This window comes from Phascolarctos cinereus, unplaced genomic scaffold (genome assembly GCF_003287225.1).
Source record: "Phascolarctos cinereus isolate Bilbo 61053 unplaced genomic scaffold, phaCin_HiC Scaffold_5;HRSCAF=322, whole genome shotgun sequence".
Lineage (NCBI taxonomy): Eukaryota > Metazoa > Chordata > Mammalia > Diprotodontia > Phascolarctidae > Phascolarctos > Phascolarctos cinereus.
In genome coordinates this window covers 375,937,804-375,961,222 of record NW_027555958.1, presented here as the reverse complement: position 1 = coordinate 375,961,222, position 23,419 = coordinate 375,937,804, and the positions used below count along the sequence as shown (strand labels likewise).

Here is a 23,419-nt window from a genome sequence, read left to right as displayed (position 1 = left end):
TTGTAATTAGTGCATGGCTACAGCCTCCCCCACCCTTACCCCATTATCTCCTTGGTGGTTTGTGGTTTCAGAAAAGTGCCACGGGATGTAACGAGGAGCTGTGATTACAGCCTCAGGTTTATCTTTCCCTCTGAGGGGCCTTTGTATGAACAGGAATCCCAGCTCACCCTGTCCTGGGAGCTGGGAGGGTCTAAGCCATAAAGACAACAACCTAGCATGACTCTGGTCTCCGTTTGTTTATTCATTCAATAGATTTTTATTGAGCAGCTGAATGACTCACATTTATATAGCTCTTTAATGTTTACAAAGCACTTTCCTCACCACAATCTTGTGGGACAAGTGGTATAAGAATCCAGCTGTGGGACAGCGTGGGCCTGTGGACATGCCTCTTCACCTCTCTGGCCCTCAGTTTCCCCATCTGTAGTTGAGGATCTCGAACTGGATGATCCCTAAGGTTCCTCTTACCTCAAAAGCATGTGATTATATAAGCATTCTCATCGCCCACTTTACAGTTGAGATAAGTGAGGTTTCAGTAGATGAGGTGACTCACCTTTGGCCGCCCAGCTAACTAGTAGATAACACAGCGAGGAATCAGACCCAAATCCTCAGACCCTAAGTCTGCTTCTATACTTTTTAATTGTCATGGGTCCCCTGCACAGTCCATATCCTCAAGGAACACATGCCTAAGTCAGGGAGCTTGGGCAACAGGTTATAATATCATATATAATATATATAATACATATAATCTATAATATAGGAGATAGTATATGCTGCTCCTCCATCCCCCAGCTCTGGATGCTGCCTTCCCTTTGCTGAAGAAACCTGATCCCATTTCTCCCGAGACTCAACCAGATAGGGCGTGGTCACTAGTAGCTCTGAGCAGTCCTGTGTGGCTTTCTGCTTCCCCTGGTTCTCTCTCTTGGCCCCTAGGGATGAGGCGGGGGTCTAAAAACTCACACATTTAGCCCATCTGGAGTCCTTACTCCCCTCCCCTCTCCTCCTCTGGCCTGGTCTTGCAGGAGGATTCTCTACCAGCCAGCTCCAGGGGCATCTAAACATGTGAGGCCCCTCCTCTGACTGCCCTGCTCCTGGTTCCTCTTCTTTAAAGTATTTAATCAGCAGTTTTCCTGGTGCCCCAGGCATTTCCTGGGCTGGCGCTGCTGCTGCTCTGCTTCCTACCAGGCCATCTTCCTCTTTTTGGCGTTCCACTCCCAGCTTTCAGATGAGCTCTGTTACCTCCTGGCCCCCAGCCTCCTCCAGCCCCCACCAGGGGAACCACAGGATGTCTCCTCCCTCTCCCGTGCTGCAGCAAACCCGAGGCATGCTTTTGGGGTCCTTCCCGTTCCTCCCTAGCCTCCTCCCTCCACTGCCAAGCCAAGGATTCCTCATCTTCTCCGGTCGCTGGGAGAGCTGTGTTCTTGGGTTGCTTTTCTGACTTTTCTCTTTCTTATCAGTCTCAGTGTCCCAGCCTGTCTTTGTGCCCATCCAAGGACCTTCACGCTCCCAAGTATGTCATTTCCCTTTCAGTCTGGTTAGCCCGTGGGCCATTAGGACTAGGACGTGATGGTGGGCGACTCAAGGTAGAAGAAAGAGCACTGAGTCTGAATCCAGGCTTTGCTCTTCTTCCTGGTAAGGCTCTCCACCTGTGTAACCTCATCTGTGAAAGGAGGGTCTTGGACCACATGATTTCTAAGTATTCTTCCAGTTCCAAGTCTTATGCTCTCTGAGGTAACTGAGCCCCTGAGATGACCCTGAGAGCAAGAAATGTTCATCCCAGAAGAATTCTGGGCACTGGAGACATCAGCTCCTGGCTCCAAAATTGCCTTCCCCAGGGAGGGATAGTGGAGCACCACAGAACTCGTGGCGGCTGACTCCCCCACCCAAGAGCCCATCATTCTGGGAAAGGAGACAATGTAGGCTTTAAAAGACAGTCCAGTTGGAGGGTTTTATTTGCCCTTTCCCAGCAGTGACGCACACTCCCCAAGCAGAGTGGCTACTCTGGGCAGAGTGTAGCCTACATCTGGCCATTCCCAAGAGGTAGAAATGCCAACTGCCTGAACCTAAAAGCAGGACACCATAAGCCAGGGAGGAATTGGCCCCCTTTGCTGCCTCTTCCTGTCTCCTTTCCCCGCAAAGTACAGACCCACAGTGGTGCTGGTGGTCGTGAACAGTCTTGGCTGGACTGTGTGATAAGAGCTTCTGGCTGACTAATGGCTCACAGCTCTGAGAATCAGGGAAGGCAGGCCTGCAAGTACACAGAGCACACTAACTGTCAGGCCAGAGAATGGAGCTCACTCCCAGGGGAACGGGCTCATGTCATGCTTTACCAAGTTTAACAGTGCACACATTCCAGAGCACAGGGAAATCCCTTCTTGAAATGGTTCATGGATAGAAACAAATGCACTCGAGGAAATGGGCCCCGCAGAGCACCAGGCCTGCAGTCCAGCCTCAGACACTTACTAGCTGTGTGACCCTGAGCTAGTCACTTCACCCTGTTTGCCTCAGTTTCCCATCTGTAAAATGAGCTGGAGAAAGAAATGGCAAACTATTTTTGCCAAGAAAACTCCAAATGGGGTGCAAGTGAACAGCAGCAAAGTACAGGTTGAATTCCCCCAGTAGAATGTACACAGGGCCTGTGCTTCATTTTGTGCTCGTATCCCAAGTGTCTAGCACACTGCCATGCCACAGGAGATGCTTAATTAATGCTGGTTGAGCTGAATTGAATTATCTAATAGAGAGCTTTCACCTGTATTTAGTTTCTCACCCAGTAGTTCCCAGTTGCTCAGCCACTGTCTAATATATCTGAATGATGAGAAAGTAAGTCTCTCTCTCTAATAGAAAGAATGTGGTATGTGCTGAAAGACCTGTGTTCAGATCCTGCCTCTGACACTTAGGGGACTTGTCACAGTGAGAAAGTCATTTACTGCCTCTGGACCTCCAATGAAGAAGTGGGCTAGACCATCTCTGGGGTCCTTTCTAGCTTCAGGTCTGTGACGCTGTGACAGTAGGAGAGCCTCACAGAGTTGTTTATATGTAAGGATGAGTTGTAAAGCACTTTATCAACCTTCAAGTTCTACAGAAATTTCAGCTTTCACTATTTTTACTTGTTTTCCCCTCCCTCTCCCCCATGTACATGTTTTTACTTTTTCCTTAGGGAAGCCTCATACCTGTCTCTCAGAGCAGTTATAAAATTTTCTGTTTTACGAAAATAGACAAAAGGCAATACTGAATCAGTCAATAAACATTTATTAAGCACCTACTAAGTGTCAGGCCCTATGGGGATACAAAGAAAGGCAAAACACAGACTTTATCGAAGGAGGCTGCAGAACTCCTGGGAGAGTGTGGGAGTTGGGAGGTAGGCCCCGAGCGGAGTTAGGCCCCTCGCTGGTTCTATAAGAGCGCACACAGATGAACAGGAGCCTCCCAGTCAGCCAGCCACACCTCAGCAATGAGCGGAGTGGCGCAGGCCAAGGCCTGCGCTTGGCCAGAACTGGCCCAACACTTGTGAGTTTCAGAATAAAAGACTCTGGTGTGTCCACATCATTTCACTTCCTGTCCCTCAAAATGAGCATTGTTAAATATTCCACATCTTCAGCTCTAAATTTAGGCTCTTTTATTTTCCAGGCTAAGGTTACTACAAAAACATTCAAAAAAGAATTTTGCCCAAAGTAATTTTTCCCCTCCTTCTTTTTGGTTTTCTACAATGTTTAGATGACTCATTCTCTTCCAAGAAGTTTTAAAAAGAAAAGAGATGCATGTTGCGCGATAGCACACAAAGACAGTTCTGTTTATTCTCCTCCTTTTCTTCTCTCCCCAATATCTCCTTGCTTTTTTTTTTTTTTTAAATGGGGAAGGAAAAGGGCTTTGCAGCATCCATTGTGTTATACACAAGGCTTCAGCAGGTTTTGTTGGGAGGGGCAATGGGCAATAAATACCCCTCTTGTCTTTGGGTGGGGTCCCCTTGCAACTTCTTTTTCCGACCCTCAGCTGTGACCAACACAGAAGCCTGACTCCAGAACTGGGGGGAGGGAAGCCGATGGAGGCTCCCCCCAAATGTACAAATCTAAGATTTTTGTTCTAGCAAACTGCAGTGCCCTCCCTTTATCATCTGAGAAAGAAGAGGTTTTGGCTGCTTCCTCCCTGTGTTAGAATTGCTCCCTGACTACTGCAGGCTTGCTTCTCCCCGGGTTAGAATTACCTGAGCATTCCCCAGCCCAGCCCTGTCACTATTCTATGGGGGACTGAGGAAGGAAAGCAGTAAGACATGGTTGCTCCGGCAGTCTGTTCACATAAACAGGGATCATCTTGGGGAAGGTTCTTCCCCCAAGTAGCTCGGACACAAAAGCAAACATCTACCCCCCCACTTCACTGAGATTTTGTTGGTTCCACTTCTTTTTTTTTCCTTTCTTTCTTCCACTCTACTGTTGGGCTTAATTTTGTGAGCCACAGGCTTGAATAACAGGATAGAAGGAACAGAATCCTTTTCCTGTAACCCCTGCTGTAAAAAAAGGAGCTGGCAAGAGGTGGCCGGGACCTCGTCAAGGGCAGCTGCCCATGAGGCCAGGAGAGTGATAGGGTGGGAAGTGATACTTGTGGTTCCTGTCCTGACCCTGCCTCTGACTCTGTGGCTGCAGATGGGTGAGTCACTTGGTCAAGCTTGCTTCCCTTCCCCAGGCTGGAGATAACGATGTTTGTGATTGAGATTCACAGTCTAGATAGGGCTTTAAAGTGTACAGAGCGCTTTACACACCTTATCTCATTTGTCTTCACCACAGCCCTCTGAGGTAGGTGCTGTTCTCATCCATACTCACAGATGGGGAAACTGAGGATCAGAGAGGTTAAGTGGTTTGCCCAGGGTCACAAAGCATGTAAGCATTTGAGGAGGGATTTAAACCCAGGGCTTTCTAATTCCTCCAGCATTTGGTTCTGCCATGCCAGGACCTCTCATAGATATGAGACATCTAGTTATGTAGCTTATTCTAGTGATTGAGACCCTTGGAAGAATGATAGAAACAATAGAAATGCAAGCCTGAAAAGACCTTCCTGAGGCCTTCCTACTTGACAAGCAAAGGAAACTTGTTTGCTGCCTCCCACTGCAGTGTTGAGAAGTAAATCAGTTGATAAAGCAACATTGACTAGTGAATCCTGGCAGCAGATCATACAGAGTCATTGAATTTTAGAGCTGGAAGAGGTCTTTGTCCAGCCTCCCTTGCAGATGGAAAAACTGAGTGGTTAAGAGACTTATGCCAAAGCACATTCACAGTCAGCCGCAGAGCTGGGTCCTATAACTGGTAGGTGTCCCGGGTGAGATGCAAACCTAGGGCCCCTCCTAAGTGCTGGTCTTGCACTCTTTTTATTACACCATGTGATGCCTCCTTTCTAATGCCATTTGAAAAGAACGCTCTACCTAATGAATAAAGGAAGTCAGGGTCATGACTTGCCATGTTCCTGGCTCACAGGGCAGCTCCCTCTGCCAGGAGTATCCTCTGTCTGGGAGCTAAGCTATGCTGAGAGTGTGCTGGGTAATATTTAACCATCAGTGGGAGAGGCACTGTTAAGATCTGGTGTTTCTCTCTGTGTGTATATGTGTTTGTTTTTTTAAAAGAAAAATAAGAAGCTGGCAGAACAGATGAATTGAGGACTTTTCTCTTCACTGGACCTATTAATACAATGCCAACCTGTCTCATCTCCTGTTACCCTGAATTTGGCATTAAGCACTCAGTACAGAAAATGTGGTTTTTACTTCCTTCCTTTTCTCCCTTTCCCTCTCTTCTCCTCTCTCTCCCTTCTTCTCTCCTTCTCTCTCCCTTCCTCCTTTCCTTTCTTTCATGTTCTTCTTTTATAAATGCCCATATAGAAAAGTTCTGATACATAAGCTACCTTCTACATAACCAAGTGCTTCCCTAGTATGTTGGAAGAATAAATGAAGAAGAGATGAGAGTTATAAGTGGAAAATCTTGTAGTAATGTGGTAGTAGAACTCTAGACCTGATTTCCATGGTCTGCTGCCATCCTGGACCTGAAAGCTTGATCACCATCTGAAAGGAGAATGTAATTTGGTATGCAAGGATTCCTAGTTGGCTTCTTTCTGTCTGAATGGGACTTAAGGCCTTAAGCTCTCTTCCTCTTCTCCTTTTCCTGAAAAACACTAGCAATGGAAACTGACATATATGACTAATGGCTTACAAGGCCTTTTTTTTTTTAAAAGAAGACACCATAGCCAGATAGCACTAAGCCCTGGAGAAATTCAGCAAATAGTTGGATATGATCTGCAATTCAGGGAAGCTTGAGTTTGGCACAGTCATTAATAAGGGTGAAAAACTCTGATCAATACAAAATAGAGTTTCATTAATCTGTATCACTCAGGAATACCTACCATTTCTATAGTGAGTAGATGCTTGTATGACCTTCAGCAAAGCACTGAAACTCCCCAGGCTTCCATCTTTCCTCTTCTGAACCATAAAAAGCTTCAACTACACGATCTATGTCTCTCCTAGCTCTGAATCATTTGTACTATCCCTTGGGATCAAATATAGTACATGTTGGGAAAGTGTGTGTGTGTGTGTGTGTGTGTGTGTGTGTGTGTGTGTGTCAGAGGGTGTCTTGAGAGCCTATGGGTAAGGAGACGGGTGCTGCCCATGAGCCATAAAGAAGGGGACATGATATTTCAAGTCAGACAGCTAGATGGCACAGTGCATAGAATGTTAAATGTGGAGTTAGGAAGACCTGAATTCAAATCCTGTTGCAGACACTAGCTATGTGGCCCCTGAGTAAGTCAGTCTATAAAATGATGATAACAATAGCACCTATTTCACAAGATTGTTGTGAAAATCAAGTGAGATTGTGTTTGTCGTGTGTGTGTGTGTGTGTGTGTGTGTGTGTGTGTGTGTGTGCTTTGTAAACCTTAAAAGTGCTATATAAATGTTAGCCATTATTATTACTACTATTGAGTGACAAGACACTGGAAAGAACTGTGCAGGGATGTGGTGTGGCAATAGCCAGGGCTTACAATCTGCCCTAGGTCATGAGCAATATGTGGGAACTCTCAAACTCCTTCAGTCTTACATGAGCCCATGTGCCAGTCATTACTTTGTGAGATCTTGTTGTTGGCAGTCTCATACTGAGAGCTGAGCTGAAACCAAGCAAACAGACATGGCCCCGTTTCTCAAGGACTTTTCCTAGCTGGTTTTGGGTGCTTGGAAGCTCTTTGAGAAGAGGGATTGTTTCATTTTTGGATACTGTTTGGTGTGTTACTGGGCACTTAGTAAATGTTAATGGATTGATTGGTTGATGAGTCCATTTGAAATCCTCGTGTGTTTATATGCTCCTTAGAGTCCATCCCTGCCCTGCTTCTCTCACCAGGCCTCTGGAATGCTCCCCAGTGTAGGGCAGGGAGAGCTAGTCCTGCCTAACAGTAGTTCCTAGGTAGGATGTGGCTCTTAGCCTGGCTCCCCAGGGACCAGCTGAAAAATCAGAGGCTGCAACCCATTTCCCCTGCACTCTTATCACCTCTGCTCTGCCCTGGATAAGGGCACATTTCATTTTATTAAAACTCCTTGAGTAATCTGACCATAATTGGGTCTGATCGGAGTGGTTATCTGATTTGCTAGGTTAAATAATGGGCCTTAATTGAGTCTGTGTTATTTGTAGAGCCTGCATTGCTCTTCCCTTTGTTGCCAGCCCCCTCCCCCCACTTCCCAATTAACCTGAGTTTTTCTTTCGTTGCAGAGCAAAGAAGTCGGCCAGCAGCTCCAGGATGATTTGATGAAGGTCTTGAACGAGCTGTATTCGGTAAATCAAGCGGGTTTCTTGGCCCTTTGTCAAGCACAAGGAAGAAGCCTTTGGCGGCTTGCTGCTACAGTCATGTCCCAGCATCAGAATTGACTGTGGCCTCAGGGGTTGGGGTTGAGGACGTATTCCCCATTGGACACATATAATGCCACCCTTCTCCCTTTCCTGGTTCTCATTTCCAGTCTTGATTGAGCAAAAGATCACCTCCTAATCCACCTTCCCATTTTCATCACAAGATCCCTTACCCACAGTCAATCCTGGCAGTGGCTCCATTTGGGAAGGGGGAGATAGGGGATGGTTTTTAGAGTCAAGCTGGGACCTCCAGGACCCAGGGGATAACAAATATATCCCGACGACAATTGACCTTGTTCATAGCAAACTAGATCCCCTGGGCTTAATGGGGTACATCCCAAGCTGCATTGCACCATTATCATGTTCTGGTTGGGGAGCTTCATTACAAGATCTCAAATGAAACTGCAAGTTTGAGACTAGGCATACTTCTGCAGAAGGAGGCAAAGACCCTGGTCAGCCCTTAATGTGAGAGGCCAGTTACAGAGAGAGAGCTTTGCACGCTCAAGGCTGGAGTCTCAGTGAAGAGACCTATTGCCAGTCAGGAAAAGAGAAGACGTTCGGTTCCGAAGTGACATCTACTTCAGCTGTGATGCGTGTTGCTAAAACATGTTCCTGCATGCCCAGGGAGGTCATGTCACTGTGTATGCATGCGTGTGTGTGTGTGTGTGTGTGTGTGTGTGTGTATGTCTCTCCTCCCAAACCGTGTTTCATTAATTATTGTTTTAACATCATTGTTTAATTATTGTAAACCACACACACACACACACACACACACACACACACACACACACACGCGGACACACACCCCAAAACCAAAGTCACTGTTGTTGTGCAGACAACATCTTAATTGCAGGGCAGGTTCCTGAATCCTGAGCTTGGCTCTTTTCCAGAGATCCCTTCTTCAGACAGGCTAGGCCCGTACTCTGAGTCAGTCCTTGAGGCTGCCCCATCCTGATTTGGGAGGGGATTGGTTTTCCAGCTTTTCTTTTTTATTTGTTATGCTTTCTTTATCCTCCATAGAAAGCACAAGGGAAGCGTGAGTGGCTGCGTTTGAGTTCAGAATGCTTTGTTTGGTCATGGGCATTTCATAAATGTTTGTTGAAATGAATGTGTTGAATCAGGATTCTATTTCTTCATCTAAGAATATAGGTGTGGGCTCTCAGGCTGTTATGATGAATGGCGACTGCTCAGCCAGGAAATATGGTAATGTAGTCAGCAGATGTAGCCCCACTGCTGTTCCTTGGGCTTTGGATCTTTTCCCCACTTAATGCTGTGTGGACTCAGCTGCCTGGAAGCCCAACAGATAGAGACAGTCTCCTTGGATGATAGGTTTAGATGCTGAGTCCCTTTTTCTCTCAACTGAAATTAAGGCTAGTTTTTGGTTTTTTGGCTTTTTGCTTCTTGGGTTTTTTTTTTGTTTTGTTTTGTTTTTGTTTTTAAATAGAAGCATGTTGATGTGAACCATTTTCAGACTGGATGAATTTCCTGGACCTTTTGTCTATTTAGCTTTTTGCTCCTGCCTTTATTTTTAGAGTGTCTTCTAGGCACTAAGAAGAACTATTACTCTGTCCTCCTGGCAAAATACTTGCCAAGATAGAAAACAATGTATTTGCTCAGTAGCTGAGCCCTTTAAAAAATCATTTAAAATATCTTTATTCAGCAACCCTGGCAATCTCCTGATTTGCCACTCACTCTAGGCAAGAGCACTTGAATGGCTGATAGAAAAAGCCTTCGGTTTTCACTTCAGGATGCCAGCTCAGGGCTGGTAGGACAGGCAATTGAGGAAAAAGAGCATCCCAACTCCATTGACCTTGCCCTGTGGGTCCATGGCTTCTTATGGGAGATGATGAAGAGATTTGTTTAAGTTGGGATTTTCTTTTGGCAGGAAGTAGGGGAAAGGGTGTAAGTGGAACTTGAGCTGAAGTGAGGAGAAGCCTGGGTTTTGCCACTTTGGTTTAGGGAGAAACTTTCTGGCCTCTTGCTTTCTGTCTCTCTTCTCTCCAGCCTTAGCCAGCTGTTTTTTTGGCTGTTGGGAAGACCAGATGTTTTCGTGCAAGTTATGGAGCCCAGCCACTCATCCTAAAAGTGAGAGCCGGTTGGATATAGTGCTCTCCGGAACCAGATGCAGATTATTCTAGCCTGCCGTGGGCCAAAGTCAGAAATTTCCCTAAGAGCTAGTTGAGGAGCCCGTGCCCTTTCCTGAGAGGTTGAGGGACCAGATGGATGGAACACCTGATAGAAGCTGGGAGACCTGAGTTCTAGCCTTGTCATTACCCTCTCACTGTGTTCAGTAACCCTGGGAGAGTCACCTAAGGCCCCAGGCATCACTTCTCCAGCCAGATAATGGGAGGACGAGAGGGGAGCAGTCAGCCTTCCTTAAGAATCTGAACTAACAAATGGCATCGTTCTTTAGAAATTTCAAAGAACAGAGGCTTGTTTTCTCCCAAGGATAGGAATGGGTTTGGGATGGCCCATCCCAGCCATATGAGATAATAATTGTCTAAAATTGAGAAGCTGGGATTCCAGCCATGCTGCAGTCACATCCCCTCAGAGAATAAGCAAGGAAAGCAGAGCTGAAGGATCCATGGGACAAGTGCCCCTCCCCATTCTTTTTCAAGGAGGGGGGTACTGGAGTTTCAAATTTCAGTGATGGTCTTAGCCAAAGGACATAGTTTGTAGGGATAAACAGTGGAAAAAATAAAAACTGGAAAGAGTAATTACTGGCCTGGGCATCCAGAGACCTAGGCTCTAATCCTGGCCCAATCTGGGGTTGATCACGTCCCTTCCCTGGGCCTCCATTTCCCCACGTGTAAGAACCAGATATTTCTGAGATCCCGTTCAGTTCTTACAGCCTCTGAGGCTGTGATTGAAGCAGTCCAGTGCGTCTTAGGGTCTGTAGCTGCTACTTACAAATCGGGCTTCTCCTTGAAGGAGGTTCTTGTGTGGTAGTGGTACCCAAGGCCTAGGAATTAAAGTATCTGTGTGCACAGTGATTCCCAAGGAGAGGGAGGTTGGGGTTGGAGGCACTGGCTTTAGAATGCCCCACTTTCTATGTCTGGGTTTTGCTCTGTGTCTTCTCTCTTTATGGACAAAGGAATGTTTTCTGTGGATGCACTCTTTGGTGTCAGATGCCACCTTCCAAGCACTACTGTTTCAAGCCTCACCAGAGAATATTCTTCTCTACATGCCTTTTCCTTCATATGAACTCATCAGTCCTTCTACTTTGGCATAAGTGGTTTTCATTTTCTAAGTGATTTTCCAAGAATGCCTTTGAAGTCAAAGCCCCTTGCTCCCCTGGGGAGACCCCAAGGTATTCACTGCCTTAGTCACCATGCTGAAGGGCAGATTTTTAAAGTCGAGTTGCCAGACACGTCCCCTAAAGGCCCTTAGCTTGAGAGCTTGAATACCAGAATTGTTGGTCGAGTGTAAGGATCTGTGAAGAGAAGGCCCTGAAGTTCAAAAAGAAAGAGATGGTGGAGAGAAGTCCGCCATTGCTGGCCAGGCCTATTGTTGCACCAGGAGTTAAGGGTGAGATGGGGGGGTGGAGCTTTATGATCGTATTTCTCTGAACTGTGTTGAATTAGCTCCAACTGACTTAGAGTAGTATCTCTGTTTGTAGAGCTATTGGTACATTCTTTGGCCTGCTGGGCTTCATCTCTCAAGGCAGGTTGGCACCTTCTCTGCAACCAGGGCATTGGGAGGTCAATGGACTTGCCCATGGTCTCACAGCCAGGATGTGTCAGAGGCAGGGCTCAAATTCAGGTCTTTCTGGTTTGGGCACCAGGTCTCTAACCATTAATCCATGCTGCTTCCTTCCCTCATACCCCATCCCCCTTACTTTCAATTTTGTAGTTCATTATCTCTGTGCATGTTTCCTTTAAGTGAATGTAAGAGTTCTTTATAGGCCAGGTAAGACTGTTGTATTTTTGTCTTTATAGAGACCTCAGTCATCACAAATGTCTGTGGACTCAGACAGTGCTTGATTCGTCTGGGAGAGCTGTGAATCTAGGTCTGAGATGGTTTCTGCCATCGCCTGCCGATGGAGCCAAGTCACAGACTTCTCTAAGTCTGGTCCCACCATTTATGCTGGGAGGGTAGGGATGCTGACCCCCAAGTCTCAGTCACTGATTTACTGCGGGGCCACCCCACCTTTCTATGCCTTTTTTTCTTCTCTTCAGTTCAGGCTCATGAACATTTTTTTTTTTTTCGCGAGCATTTCTAAAGGATCTGTGCCTGTGCCAGCCTCAGCAGTAGGCACTGGAGATAGTAAAAATTACAATCACATTTATTTGGTATTTAAGGTTTGCAAATACTTTTAACAAGTATCTCATTTTATATCTTCATAAGAACCCTGGGAGGTGGAGGCTGTTATTTCCATTTTACAGATGGGAAAGCTGAGACAGACAGGGGTTAAGTGACTTGGCCAGGATTACAGAGCTTGTAATTACTGAGGCTGGATTTGAACTCAGCTCTTCCTGACTCCAGGCCCACGACACCACCCATATAGTCCTATGAATGAAACATTCATGAATTATTACCTGCAAGGATCTCACATTCTACTGATAGGAAATAAGTGAACATAAAATGTGTATCCAATAAATATTAGGGTGAATTAGGGTGCAGAGTAATAAAAGAGAGCCAGCCTCAGAGTGAGGAAGACCTGGGTTCAAGCCCCGCCTCTGATGAAACCTGGCATTGTGATGCTGGGCAAGTCACCCCTCTGGGCAGCTCTTGATGTTGCAGAGAAGGCGTGGACCTGCATTCATAGAAGGAATTTCTGCACCTGGGAGTTCCCAGGTCTTATCTCTGTCCTCATCCCTAGCTTGGAGTAGGGAAGACTAGCAAATGGGAAAAGGTAGAAGGAGGCTGTGGAGGAGGGGACACTGGATTTGGGAGGCTTGGAGGGGCCAGGGGCTTTCTGAGAGGCAGAGGGGAGGAGGGAGAGAGTTGCAGGCTGAGGATAGCCTCTGTCACGCTGCAGAGACCATCGGGGCCTGCCGTGTCCCAGGAATATCAGCAAAGCCCCCATGTCCTGAACACAGGGTCTATGTCAGGAGCAGTCGTACGGGATTCAGATCCTACTGCATGACCTTGGATTACTCAGTTTCCTCATCTGTAAAATGGCCAATACTGGGGGTGGGGAGAGAGGGTGGCTTGGACTTCATGGCCTCTGAGGTCTTTTCTGCCTTGCATTCTGTCATCTTGTGATCCTCCAAGTCCTAGGTACGTACCCTTGACTTTCTACAGCCAGTCTGATAAATGCCTCTCTTCCCATTCTAGTCTGCTGTGAGTCTTGGAGAGCCATATAAATTATTCAAAAAGTCTTTTTAATACTGCTGTGCTTTCTGGTATTTAAATATAGCTTCTTCTGTAACAGAGCCGACTGTCTCCACTGCTTCACGAGCAAAGAATAGCTTGTGCACTTAAGGAAAATGGTGCAAAAGTTCAGAATAAGGTGAAGCCAACATTAGAACATCATGCATCAGAAATGAGATGTAACCTGAACCTTGATGTGCTTTCAGGCCTCGTCTCGGTCAGCCTCCCAGGCCCCAGATGTCCTGTGACTAGTCTATTCTATTCTCCAGACATATGGGAAGGGCCGCAATACCTACTCGTTTGAGCCCCCTGATGAGTCCTTTTCTAGATGTCCCCCAGTGTTGACCCAGCCAGTGAGTCTTTAGATTCCTCGCATCCAGTGGCTTCTGCTCTCTTCCTCGTTCATAGATGTGTAGTGAGGTCTCCTGGAATGTGAGTCCTCACCTGTGATGTGGGCTTTGATGAGGTCACCTGGCTCTCCTCTGACGTAAACGTCGATTTCCCTACTTCTCCCCATCATAGCTCCCCTGTTTTATATTCTTAGAGTCTCTCCTCTCTTTTCTTTTCTACCTCTTTATTTTCAGCCATAGTCAGACCCCATCAAATTCCATCACCTTTGAGCATCAGATTACAGATTTATCATTCCTTCTCCACTAATTCCTGCATATGATTCCTCCAACAGTTCTGGCTTCCAAGAAGAAGGAAGCTATGGAGGCAGTGTAGTGTAATGGGAAGAGAGCCATACTTGGAGGTGTTCTGGTAAATGTTTAACAACAGGCTTAGGGGGAAGGGGGGAACTGTACACAGTACACATTTTTAAGTTTGCTCATCATTATTAACATTTTTCTATCATTTTATTAAGTCTAGACATTCAGTAAAACAATCAAGCCCTAATTTGTAACTTGTTGATTTCTTGAGGTGTAATGCTCACAACAAAAATTTAACAATCCGCTCCCACTGGTTCAGGCTAATTCCAGCATATGCCTGACTTCACCAGACTAGAAATCATAAGATCTGACAAAATGGTCTCCAAGGTCCCTTCTAGCTTTTAAGACTGTAAAAAAATACTTCTAGCCCAAGATGCACCAGTTATCAAGGGTGTGTGACCTTTAACCTCTCCATTTCCTAGATATAAAATGAGGGGGATGGACTTGGGCTACATAGTCCCTGAGGTTCTTTCCAGCTTTAACAAGCTATGAGTCTAAGCTGTGACTGTCTGGAAACAGGAAGTCCCAGAAGGGAAGAGCCTCTGTGTGGCTCTAGGTAGCAACATGTTTGGGAGGATATGAAATCAGCACTGAGCCTCGGCTTCCAGGCTCCTAGGCTTCCTAGCATCTTTGAAAAGGAGAAGGGTGTGATCTTTGCAATCCTGGACGGTTGCCATGATGCAAAGTTGTCTCCCTCCTCTTTCCCCCCCACCTCCTCCAAGCTGCAACCCCTGTTGTCTATAATGTGGTTCTTATTGTCTTTTAGGCCAAATGGGCTAAGCATGGATGATGTCTCCAAGACAGGCAAGACAATCCGGAGGGGCCATGGTGCTTAAGTGTGCAGGAGAGAGTCCTGGACCCAAGTTGGAGTCCTAATTCTGTTGTTGATGGGCTGTGTGACTAGGGAGAGGTCACTAGGGCCAAATCATGTGATCCTCTGCCTGTTCATATTTCTCATGTGAATTATAAGTCTAACCCCAGTCCCTCTCCCTGAGTTAGAAAAAGGCCCGCAAGTGGCTGGGACCAGGTAACAGTGCCCAGATCAGGGTCATGGTAAAAGTAGAATCAGGGGATCCTGACCTGGAGATAGGGGAGGAATGAGGCGATCCATCACATCTGTGCATTGTGAAACCTAGGATCTCTTTACTCTGGGAGGTGACTTGATTCCCCAACAGATAGTTGTAATAATAATTATATTATATACCCATGTATAGGTAGATAATAATACTTTAGTTAACCAAAGGGCTTGGATTCATTCAGGTTAGTTATTAACCATATGTGTACATTCATTCGTTGATACTGTTAAATTAAATTTCGTTTTTTCAGTTGAGAAAAATCCGTTTTCTTTCCTTTCCCTTTCACCACCATTGCAAACAAAATCCGTATGATGAATATGCATAATCAAGCAAAACAAATTCCCACATTGTGTACGTCCAAAAAATGTACGTCTCAGTTTTGCACCCTATCACCTCTCCATCCGGAGGTAGGCAGCATGTTTCATCATGAGTCCTCTGGAGGCGTGGTTGGTCATGGCATTGATCAGAGTTCTGAAGTCTGAGTTACTTGTTTTCATAGTGTTGTTGTTCCTGTATAAATTGTTCTCCTGTTTCCCCTGGCTTCACTCAGGCCATATTAGTCTTCCTACTGAAACCATTCCTTTTATCCATGGACACTGTTTTTACATAGGGTTTTCCATTTTTGCCTCCAGTCATGTACCCAGCCAACACTCTATTAATAGTAGTAGTAATAATCATAATTATTATTATTATAATAACTAATATTTATATAGTGCTTATTGTGTGCCATGTCCTGTGCTAAGTGCTTCACAATTATTATCTCATTCGGTCCTCACAACACCCTGGGAGGGAGATGTTATTATCATCCTCATTTTATAGATGAAGAAACTGAGGCAAACAGAAGTTAAGTGACTTGCCCAAGGTCACTCAGCTAGTAATTATCTAAAGCTGGGTTTGAACAGAAGTTTTCCTGACTCCAGGTCCCGCTCTTTACCCACTTCGCCATGAGGCAAGAGGTAGTAAATGTCTTGAGGCTAGATTTGAAGTCCCAGTGCGTAGCACATAGTAGGTACTTAATACATGTTGATTAGTCGATTGACTCCAAGCCTAGCACTCTGTCCACTGTGCCACTTAGCTGCTTAGTGTCAGAGGCCAAAAACCAGACATCAAAATGAAAATAATTTTGATAAATTCCATAAAGGTTACCACCCTAAACAAAATAAATGAATGAATGAATGAATCAGCTTAAGGTAAATTCCCTTGATGCTACTTGAATCCAAGGTGAAGTTTCTGGTCCCTCAGACTGCTGCTGTTTCCTCTTCCTTCTTCCCTACTCCGTATGTGGAAGAGTCTACCTGGCCTGGCTTACTCTGCAGCCTTGTGGTAGCTAGTGGTCTGCCTGTTGTGGACTTCCCACCCCAAGTCTGAAGGATTTTCTCTGAGAGAATTATTGTACTTATCTATATTCATCTACCTGGTATTGTGAAGATACAAATGGATGATAAGTGCCTTGCCAAGATAAGGAGTAACATCTACAAGTGATAATAAATAGTGATAAATAATAAATGATGATCATGAATAGTCGTTGTCATAATAAGATAAATGGGCCAGGTATACTCTGGAGCAGTCTTTAATGCCTGTGTTAACATGGGTTGAGCTCAGCTCCACTGGGTTTTTCTCTTAAGGATGTGGGCAGGGGTGTTGCTTGGGGTGGAAGGGGACTGAGCTGAGCTGTAGTTTGTAATTGACCTTCTTCTGGGCCTGACCTTTGGTGGTTGCCTTGCAGGTAATGAAGACGTATCACATGTACAATGCTGACAGCATCAGTGCCCAGAGTAAACTGAAGGAAGCTGAAAAGCAGGAAGAGAAGCAGATTGGCAAATCAGTGAAGCAGGAAGACCGGCAAACACCCCGATCGCCAGACTCCACCGCCAATGTCCGCATTGAAGAGAAGCATGTCCGCAGGAGCTCAGTGAAGAAAATTGAAAAGATGAAGGAGAAGGTGTGTGGTCAGCAGGACCCAGCAAGGGACCAAGGGGTTGGGGTGCTAGAAGGTGGCCATCAGCCATTTTTTTTTCCTATTGGTGGATGATGACCAAATTGGACTCCTTGCTGTTATGTGCCCTCCTCTGCCCCTAAGCTAAAATATTCATCATTTAGTTAGTAATTGTGGAGTCTTTTTCCTGGCCTTGCCCTGATCCTCTCCCCAGCCAGATCCACCACTGCCATCTTCCTCACTGTTGAAGCAGTCTTGCAAATATTGACTGGCCCAAGTAAGGTACTTGATGGGTGAATGGGGAATGTTAAAGCATGGGCTTTTCACTTGCTTTATTCTTCATGCACTAGAAGTATTTCGAGGCTAATAAACTGGTATCTCTTTGCTAAGCTGTCCAAAGTCAGAAGGTAACCACTTTGTTGGGCTTTGATGTCTCCTCCCTGGCCCGCCACGGGGCAGCAGGAACAGCTGTCACCCCTCTGACTCCTACAAATACAGCCAGATCTGCTAGCAGTCAGATTAAGATGCCCAAGGGGTCAGAACCCCCGGAGCTTGGCTGCTAGGAACCTCAGGGTGGTAGGGCTGGAGAAGGACCAGCAGAGTGCTAATTCTTGCAAGGTGGAGGAATTATATTATCAGGTAGAGCCCAAAGGGGGCACGTGTCTGAGACAGAGCCTCATTAACCTTTCTGGAGTGATCTACATTATGCCCTTGAATTTTCATTAAGTAGAATTAGAACCCAATTTAAGGGAGTAGCGCATTGGGAGTAGCAGCTTAATTGTGCCTGCTTCCTGAATGTACTGTTCCTTTCATCTCTCAGAGAACACACTCTTCTTTTTTTAAAATAAAAATTTTTTTAAAAGTCTGAACTTCTGTTCCCTTTCTCAGCGCCAAGCCAAGTACACCGAGAATAAGCTAAAGGCCATTAAAGCCCGGAATGAGTACTTGCTGGCTCTGGAGGCGACCAATGCATCTGTCTTCAAGTACTACATCCATGACCTCTCTGACCTCATTGATGTAAGTGTCCAGAGCTGGGCTCCCAGAGGGAACCTCCCTACCATCAGGCAAGACTCACTGGGCCCTCCCTTGCCCTTCTGTCCCTCGTAAAAGACAGCAGCTCATGGGATTAGTGAGCAGGTGCTAGAAAGATGGTAATATTGTACCTTGGATTTGGATAGCATGCGTGTGTGTGTGTGTGTATGTGTGTGTGGTTGGTGGCACCTGTAAGGGGTGCAAAGCATTCTACATATATTATTTCATTTGATCCTTGCAACAGCTCCAGGAGGTAGGTTCTATTATTATCATCCTCCTTTTACAGATGAGGAAACTGAGGCAAACAGAAGTTAAGTGACTCTCCCAGGGTCACACAGTTAGTAAGTCTAGGCAGGAGTCAGACTCTCAAGTCCGATGTTGTATCTGCTGCACAGTTTCACTGCATTATCACATTCAATCCCATCACGTTGTTCAGTCCTTGCAAAAACTGTGTGAAAGAGGCAGGCACCTGTTATCCCCATTTTACAGAGAGGGGAAATTGAATCACAGTGAGGTCTGTTGGCTTGCTTGAGCTCATAAGGTAAAGAAAGTGAGGGACAGAGTCCAAGTGTCTGGACCCCTGATCCTCTGCCCTTCGTCAGGATGTTAGGATGTGGCACAGGAGGAAAGCACGCGTCACCACGTGACTTGGCAAGGGGCTGGGCAGGGCCCGGGGTGTCCTATGAACACGGCAGACGTGACGGTTTTGGTTTCTTGTGTTGTGAGGTGTTCTCTTATGACTTAGGTAGGCAGGAGAGAAAGAAAGCACATCCAGAAAGCAGAGCTTTGGAAAAGGAGGGAATTCGCTTGTTACTGAGACAGGCTGAGCTCCAAATGCAGTCCTCATAAATGCAAAGCCCTTACCTGGTCAGATCAGGGGTGTGATGGAGAGAGCGCCAGGCCTGGAGCCAGGAAGACTTTGAGTTCAAATCCCGCCTCAGACACGTGCCAGCTATGTGACCCCGGGCAGATCACCTAACCTCTGTCTGCCTCAGTTTCCTCATCTGTACAATGGGGATAAGAATAGCACATACCTGCCAGGGTTCTTGTGAGGATCAAGTGTTTTGTAAAACTTGTATTTGTAAAACTTTTAAAGCATTTATCATGGTCCCCGGCATGTAGTAGGTGCCTAATAAGTGTTTGTTCCCTTCCCTGGGCAGGTCACTTTATTCCTTTGGGCCTCATTTTTTATTTTTTTAAGATTTTTATCTGATTTCCACTTAAGCCTTTATTTTGAGAGTGAAAGGCAGACTAGGTGAGAAAGGAAAAACTAAGGCTCAATGTTGGTTGGGTATATAGGTGAAAACAAAGGCAATGATTCACAAGGAGAGAAGCAGAAAGAAAAGGAGTTGGGGGGGGCATCTGAGGGTAGCAGGGTCAGAGGAGCCCAGCCTGTCATCCCCACCCCCCGCTCCTCTACCAGTCCCTTTAAAGGACTGGGTTTCGTTCCCTGCCAGCAATGTGTGGAGTCCTCCGTGTTGTTCAGGCACCTCTTTGTCTGCTGATACCTCTCTGAGCGCCATTCTCTCACCAAGGTTAAAACGAAAATCAAGATTGTTCCTCTACCCTCGGGGGAAGCTTGTGCTCAGTGTTAGGAGTGAGGAGTGTTCTCTGCAGGAGGGTCAGAATCAATTCTCTTTCTCTCTGTACTGACATTCCATTACCTACTCAGTGCAAAGTCAAACCTGCCTAGGTGATAGCTTCTTCCATTGATTGGTGGGTTTTTGTCTCCTTTGGCCTCTAGGCTCCAGGCATGCTTCCCCACCAAATTCACAAAACTGGCATGTTGGCTCCTTAGGGCTGAGTACTGAGCAACCGCTGAGGAGCCCCCTCTGGGCCTCTCAAAGGCCTTGGCATCCACAGGCCTTCTCACTGCAATGAGAAAACGCATCTTAACACAGAATAGATTTCAAAGGCCTTTCCAAGAGCAAATGATTTGGCATCTAGTCCTCCTAATCATGTTTTTAAAAAGCATTTATTAAGTGCCTGATTACACAGGAGGGTTGTTCTAGGTGATGTTTGAGAGAATTTTATAAGCCTAATATGCGCTTCCTCAAAGTTCTCAATTCTAATAGTACAGAGCGTGTTCTATCAGTGATGTTTCCAGTGTACCCCAGGTCAGGGGCACTTTATAGTAAGCAAGGAATAAAGGATGCTCTGATTTGCCTGCCTGTCTGTTTTTTCCAGTGGGTGAGAGAAGCCTGGTAAAGGTCTTAAGTGGGCCAATAAACTCTTATTGACAAAGCTGAGACGAAGGTGTTTGAATGCACTTCTCTTGGCTGTGTATTTATGGGATGGGTACTGATGGTTCAGGCATGAGAAGGTGGCTCCAAGGAGGCCAGAAATGCTGCCATCTTAATCCCAACTGCAGGGGGAATGGACTTTGGGACATGGGACAAGTCACGTTTCTATCCACTGCCATCTGTGACATACACACTCTCCTACCCACTTTTCCAGGGTGTTGGAGCTTTAAGGGAGGGTGAAGTAGTTATTTTTGTCAGTGCTATGTACATTGCCACGAGACTCCTTCCTCCCCTTCTTATAATACTGTGAAAGATTGAAACCCAGATTGTCAGAATCCATGTGAAGCATCTGACACAGTCAAGGAAATCCTTGATTTCAGGCCAGAAAGACATTCTGAGCTCCCTTAGCAGTGTCTGAAGGCTGTCACCTCACTGGAATGTCATTTCTTCTCCCCCATGCTCCTGTGGCTCTCCTAAACTCAGCAGATGGATGAATGAAGAACAGGGTATTGTCCCCACATTAATAGCTTGAGTGTTACGAGTAGAACTTGAGAGTCTGAGAGTTCTGTGGGCCAGAGGTCAACCTAAGGCTGCAAATATGGATTCTTATGTGCACAGCCTTCAGTTCATATTAAAAGACAGTTGAACAGGACTCTGTAAGAGGTTCTTTTGGAGGAATTCTTTTTCTCTTTCCCATAAATTAAAAGCATGAATGATCAAACACTCATTCCCCCCTACCCCTTAACCCCTCCTGGAGGTTGTGAAAATCTTCCGGTTCACAAAGGGTTAGGAAGCTGTCAGGTCACCCATGTGATGAGCTATCATTAAAATCTTATAAAAAATTGATTTCCCCAGAGAGTGTTTCCATCAAACATTTATATAACCCAGAAAGGGCCAGGAGAGCCCGGCACTCTTGTAACCAGAATCATTTGGGTAGTGAAGTTCTCAGAAGCCACTGAAGCCCTGTTTGCCCCTGGTGGAAGGGACAGATTTTGCTGTCTCTACTTGCCCAACCTTGCCTAGGAATGGGAATGAGATATTCTAACTGTTTATCTAGCCTTGCCAGAAATTGCTTTCTTCTCCAAGGTTCGGTTTCTAGCCCTTACCTCTAGGATGCATGTGGTAGGCTGGGCTTAGGAACCCTGTTCCCATTCCTGTAAATGTGGAAAAGAAGGCTTCCTGTATAGAGAGCCGTGTTCTTTAGTAACAGCAGACATGCATGCAGTCTTTCAGATAAGCACAGACAAGTATTATATCTCCAAGATCTGTTGTTGCTGGGGGTTTTGTTTATTTGGTTTTTTTTTTAATCAGCCAGTTCATTCTTCAAGAAATAGTGAGTAAAATGAATCGCATTTTATAAGAAAAACATTTCATATACCAACTGCATAAATTGTTATTCAGTCTATATCCTGTTACTTAGTCAGCCTATATCTATTTATAAGGTTGCCTAAGGGGAGGAGTCAGAGTTTCTCGAATTAATGCTCATTTTAGTCATGATAAGTGCTGGGTTTGGAGGCTAAGAACAGTTTGAATTCCAGATCTGCTTTTTTTGGGGGGAGTGGGGGTTTGGAGGCAGTCTGGGTTAAGTGACTTGCCCAGGGTCACACAGCTACTAAGTACCTGAGGCCAGATTTGAACTCAAGTCCTCCTTACTTCCAGGGCTGGTGTTCTATCCACTGCACCACCTAGCTGTCCCCATTCTGCTCTACTTCTTATACCTGTGGGACCTTTTCTAGGCCTCAGTTTGTTCATCTATAAAGTGAGTATGAGGGGCTTGGGGGACTGGAAGTAGACAGGATGATCTCTGAGTTCCTTCCCAGCTCTAAATTGTCTCATCCTAGTGGTTAACTGTCTACTGTGTGCAAGAAACCTTGGAATAATACAAAGAGGCCAAAGGCCATGGGTCCCTGGCTGGGAGGAACTTGCATTCTTGGAGAAGATCCATTCAAATGAAAATTAGCATTCTAAGACAATGCCTTGCCACATTTATATCGGCCTTGGAAATTAGTGAAGTGCTTTTTCTTACAGTCACCCTGCATATAAAGATACTGTTAAGTGTTGTGATTATTGCTACCTTATAGATGAGGAAACTGAGGCTTAGGCAACTTGGCCGTGGTAGCTCAACTAGTAGGCGTCAAAGTCAGGATTCAGATCCAGTCCTGGAGTTGTTTTCTGCTGTGCCATGCTCGCCCTTATTGGTATAGGCTCTGACAAATTAGTATTTCAAACAATAAGTTTGAATCATCTTGATCATTTACCTGAATTTTAGCAAGGCATCTGGCAAAGTCTAGATGAAAGTCCGGTTAGGTTGATTCGCAAAGAGTAGCCATTAAATAGTTCAATGTCAGCTTGGAAAGGTCTCCAGTAGACTAGCCCAGGGAGGAATGCTTGGCCCTGTGCTGCTTGACATTTTTATTCACAATTTAGATAAAAGAATGGTGTCCTAATCAAATTGGCAGGTGACACAAGGCTTAGATGAGAACATGAAACTCAATTTAGAAAGAGGAAATTTAGTAAGGATAAATGTAAAGTTTTATATTTGGAGTAAAAAAAAAATCGAGGTTGCAAATGCAAGATGGCAGAGGTATGTAGAAGTAGCAGTTCATCTGAAAAAGATCCAGGGCTTTCAGTAGACTGCAAGCTCAGTGCGAGTCAGCAGTATGAGATATAGCAGTCCAGAAAGTTGCAGAAGTGGTATGTTCTAGGAGTAAGGAGTTCATGGTTCCAGTGTCCTCAGCCCTGCTTAGAACACATCTGGAATATTGAATTCAGTTTGGAGAGCTACATTTGAGAAAGGATATTGATAAGTTATGGAGCTTCCAGAGGAAGGCCGCCAGGAAGGTGAAGGGCCTCAAGTTGATGCCATATGAAGATGGCTTGAAGGAAAGGGAGGTGTTGAGCCCTGAAGAAGACCTAGGCCAGGGATGTGAGCTCTATTCAAGCACCTGAGGACTGTCCCCTGAAGTGGAGTTCAGTATGTAGTGCTTGGCTAACACAGCTGGGTGGCCTAGTGCATAGAATGCTAGACGTGGAATCCGAAAGACCTGAGTTCAAATTCTGCCTCAGATGCTTACAATCCCCTCTCAGCCTTGGTTTCCTCATTTGTAAAATGAGGATAATGGTAGCATCAATCTCATGGGGTTATTGTGAGGATCAAACGAGAAGTGCTTTGCCCCGCCCCCTTGAAGCACTATATAAATAAATGCTAAGCTATTGGTCTCCGAGGTCAAAACTAGGACGAAAGAAT

The 23,419-nt window shown here is 45.6% G+C and overlaps 1 protein-coding gene across 11 annotated transcripts in view; it reads left to right on the top strand.

The window, feature by feature from the left end:
• The window catches only part of SRGAP2 (SLIT-ROBO Rho GTPase activating protein 2), a 254,626-nt gene that overhangs the window by 157,089 nt on the left and 74,118 nt on the right, over nucleotides 1–23,419 (top strand). For all 11 annotated transcript variants that reach the window (XM_021003033.2, XM_021003030.2, XM_021003034.2 and 8 more), the window contains exons 5-7: nucleotides 7,728–7,790; nucleotides 16,688–16,903; nucleotides 17,786–17,914. In XM_021003033.2, the coding sequence (XP_020858692.1) occupies nucleotides 7,728–7,790; nucleotides 16,688–16,903; nucleotides 17,786–17,914 (408 nt within the window). The remainder of the gene's footprint in view (nucleotides 1–7,727; nucleotides 7,791–16,687; nucleotides 16,904–17,785; nucleotides 17,915–23,419) is intronic.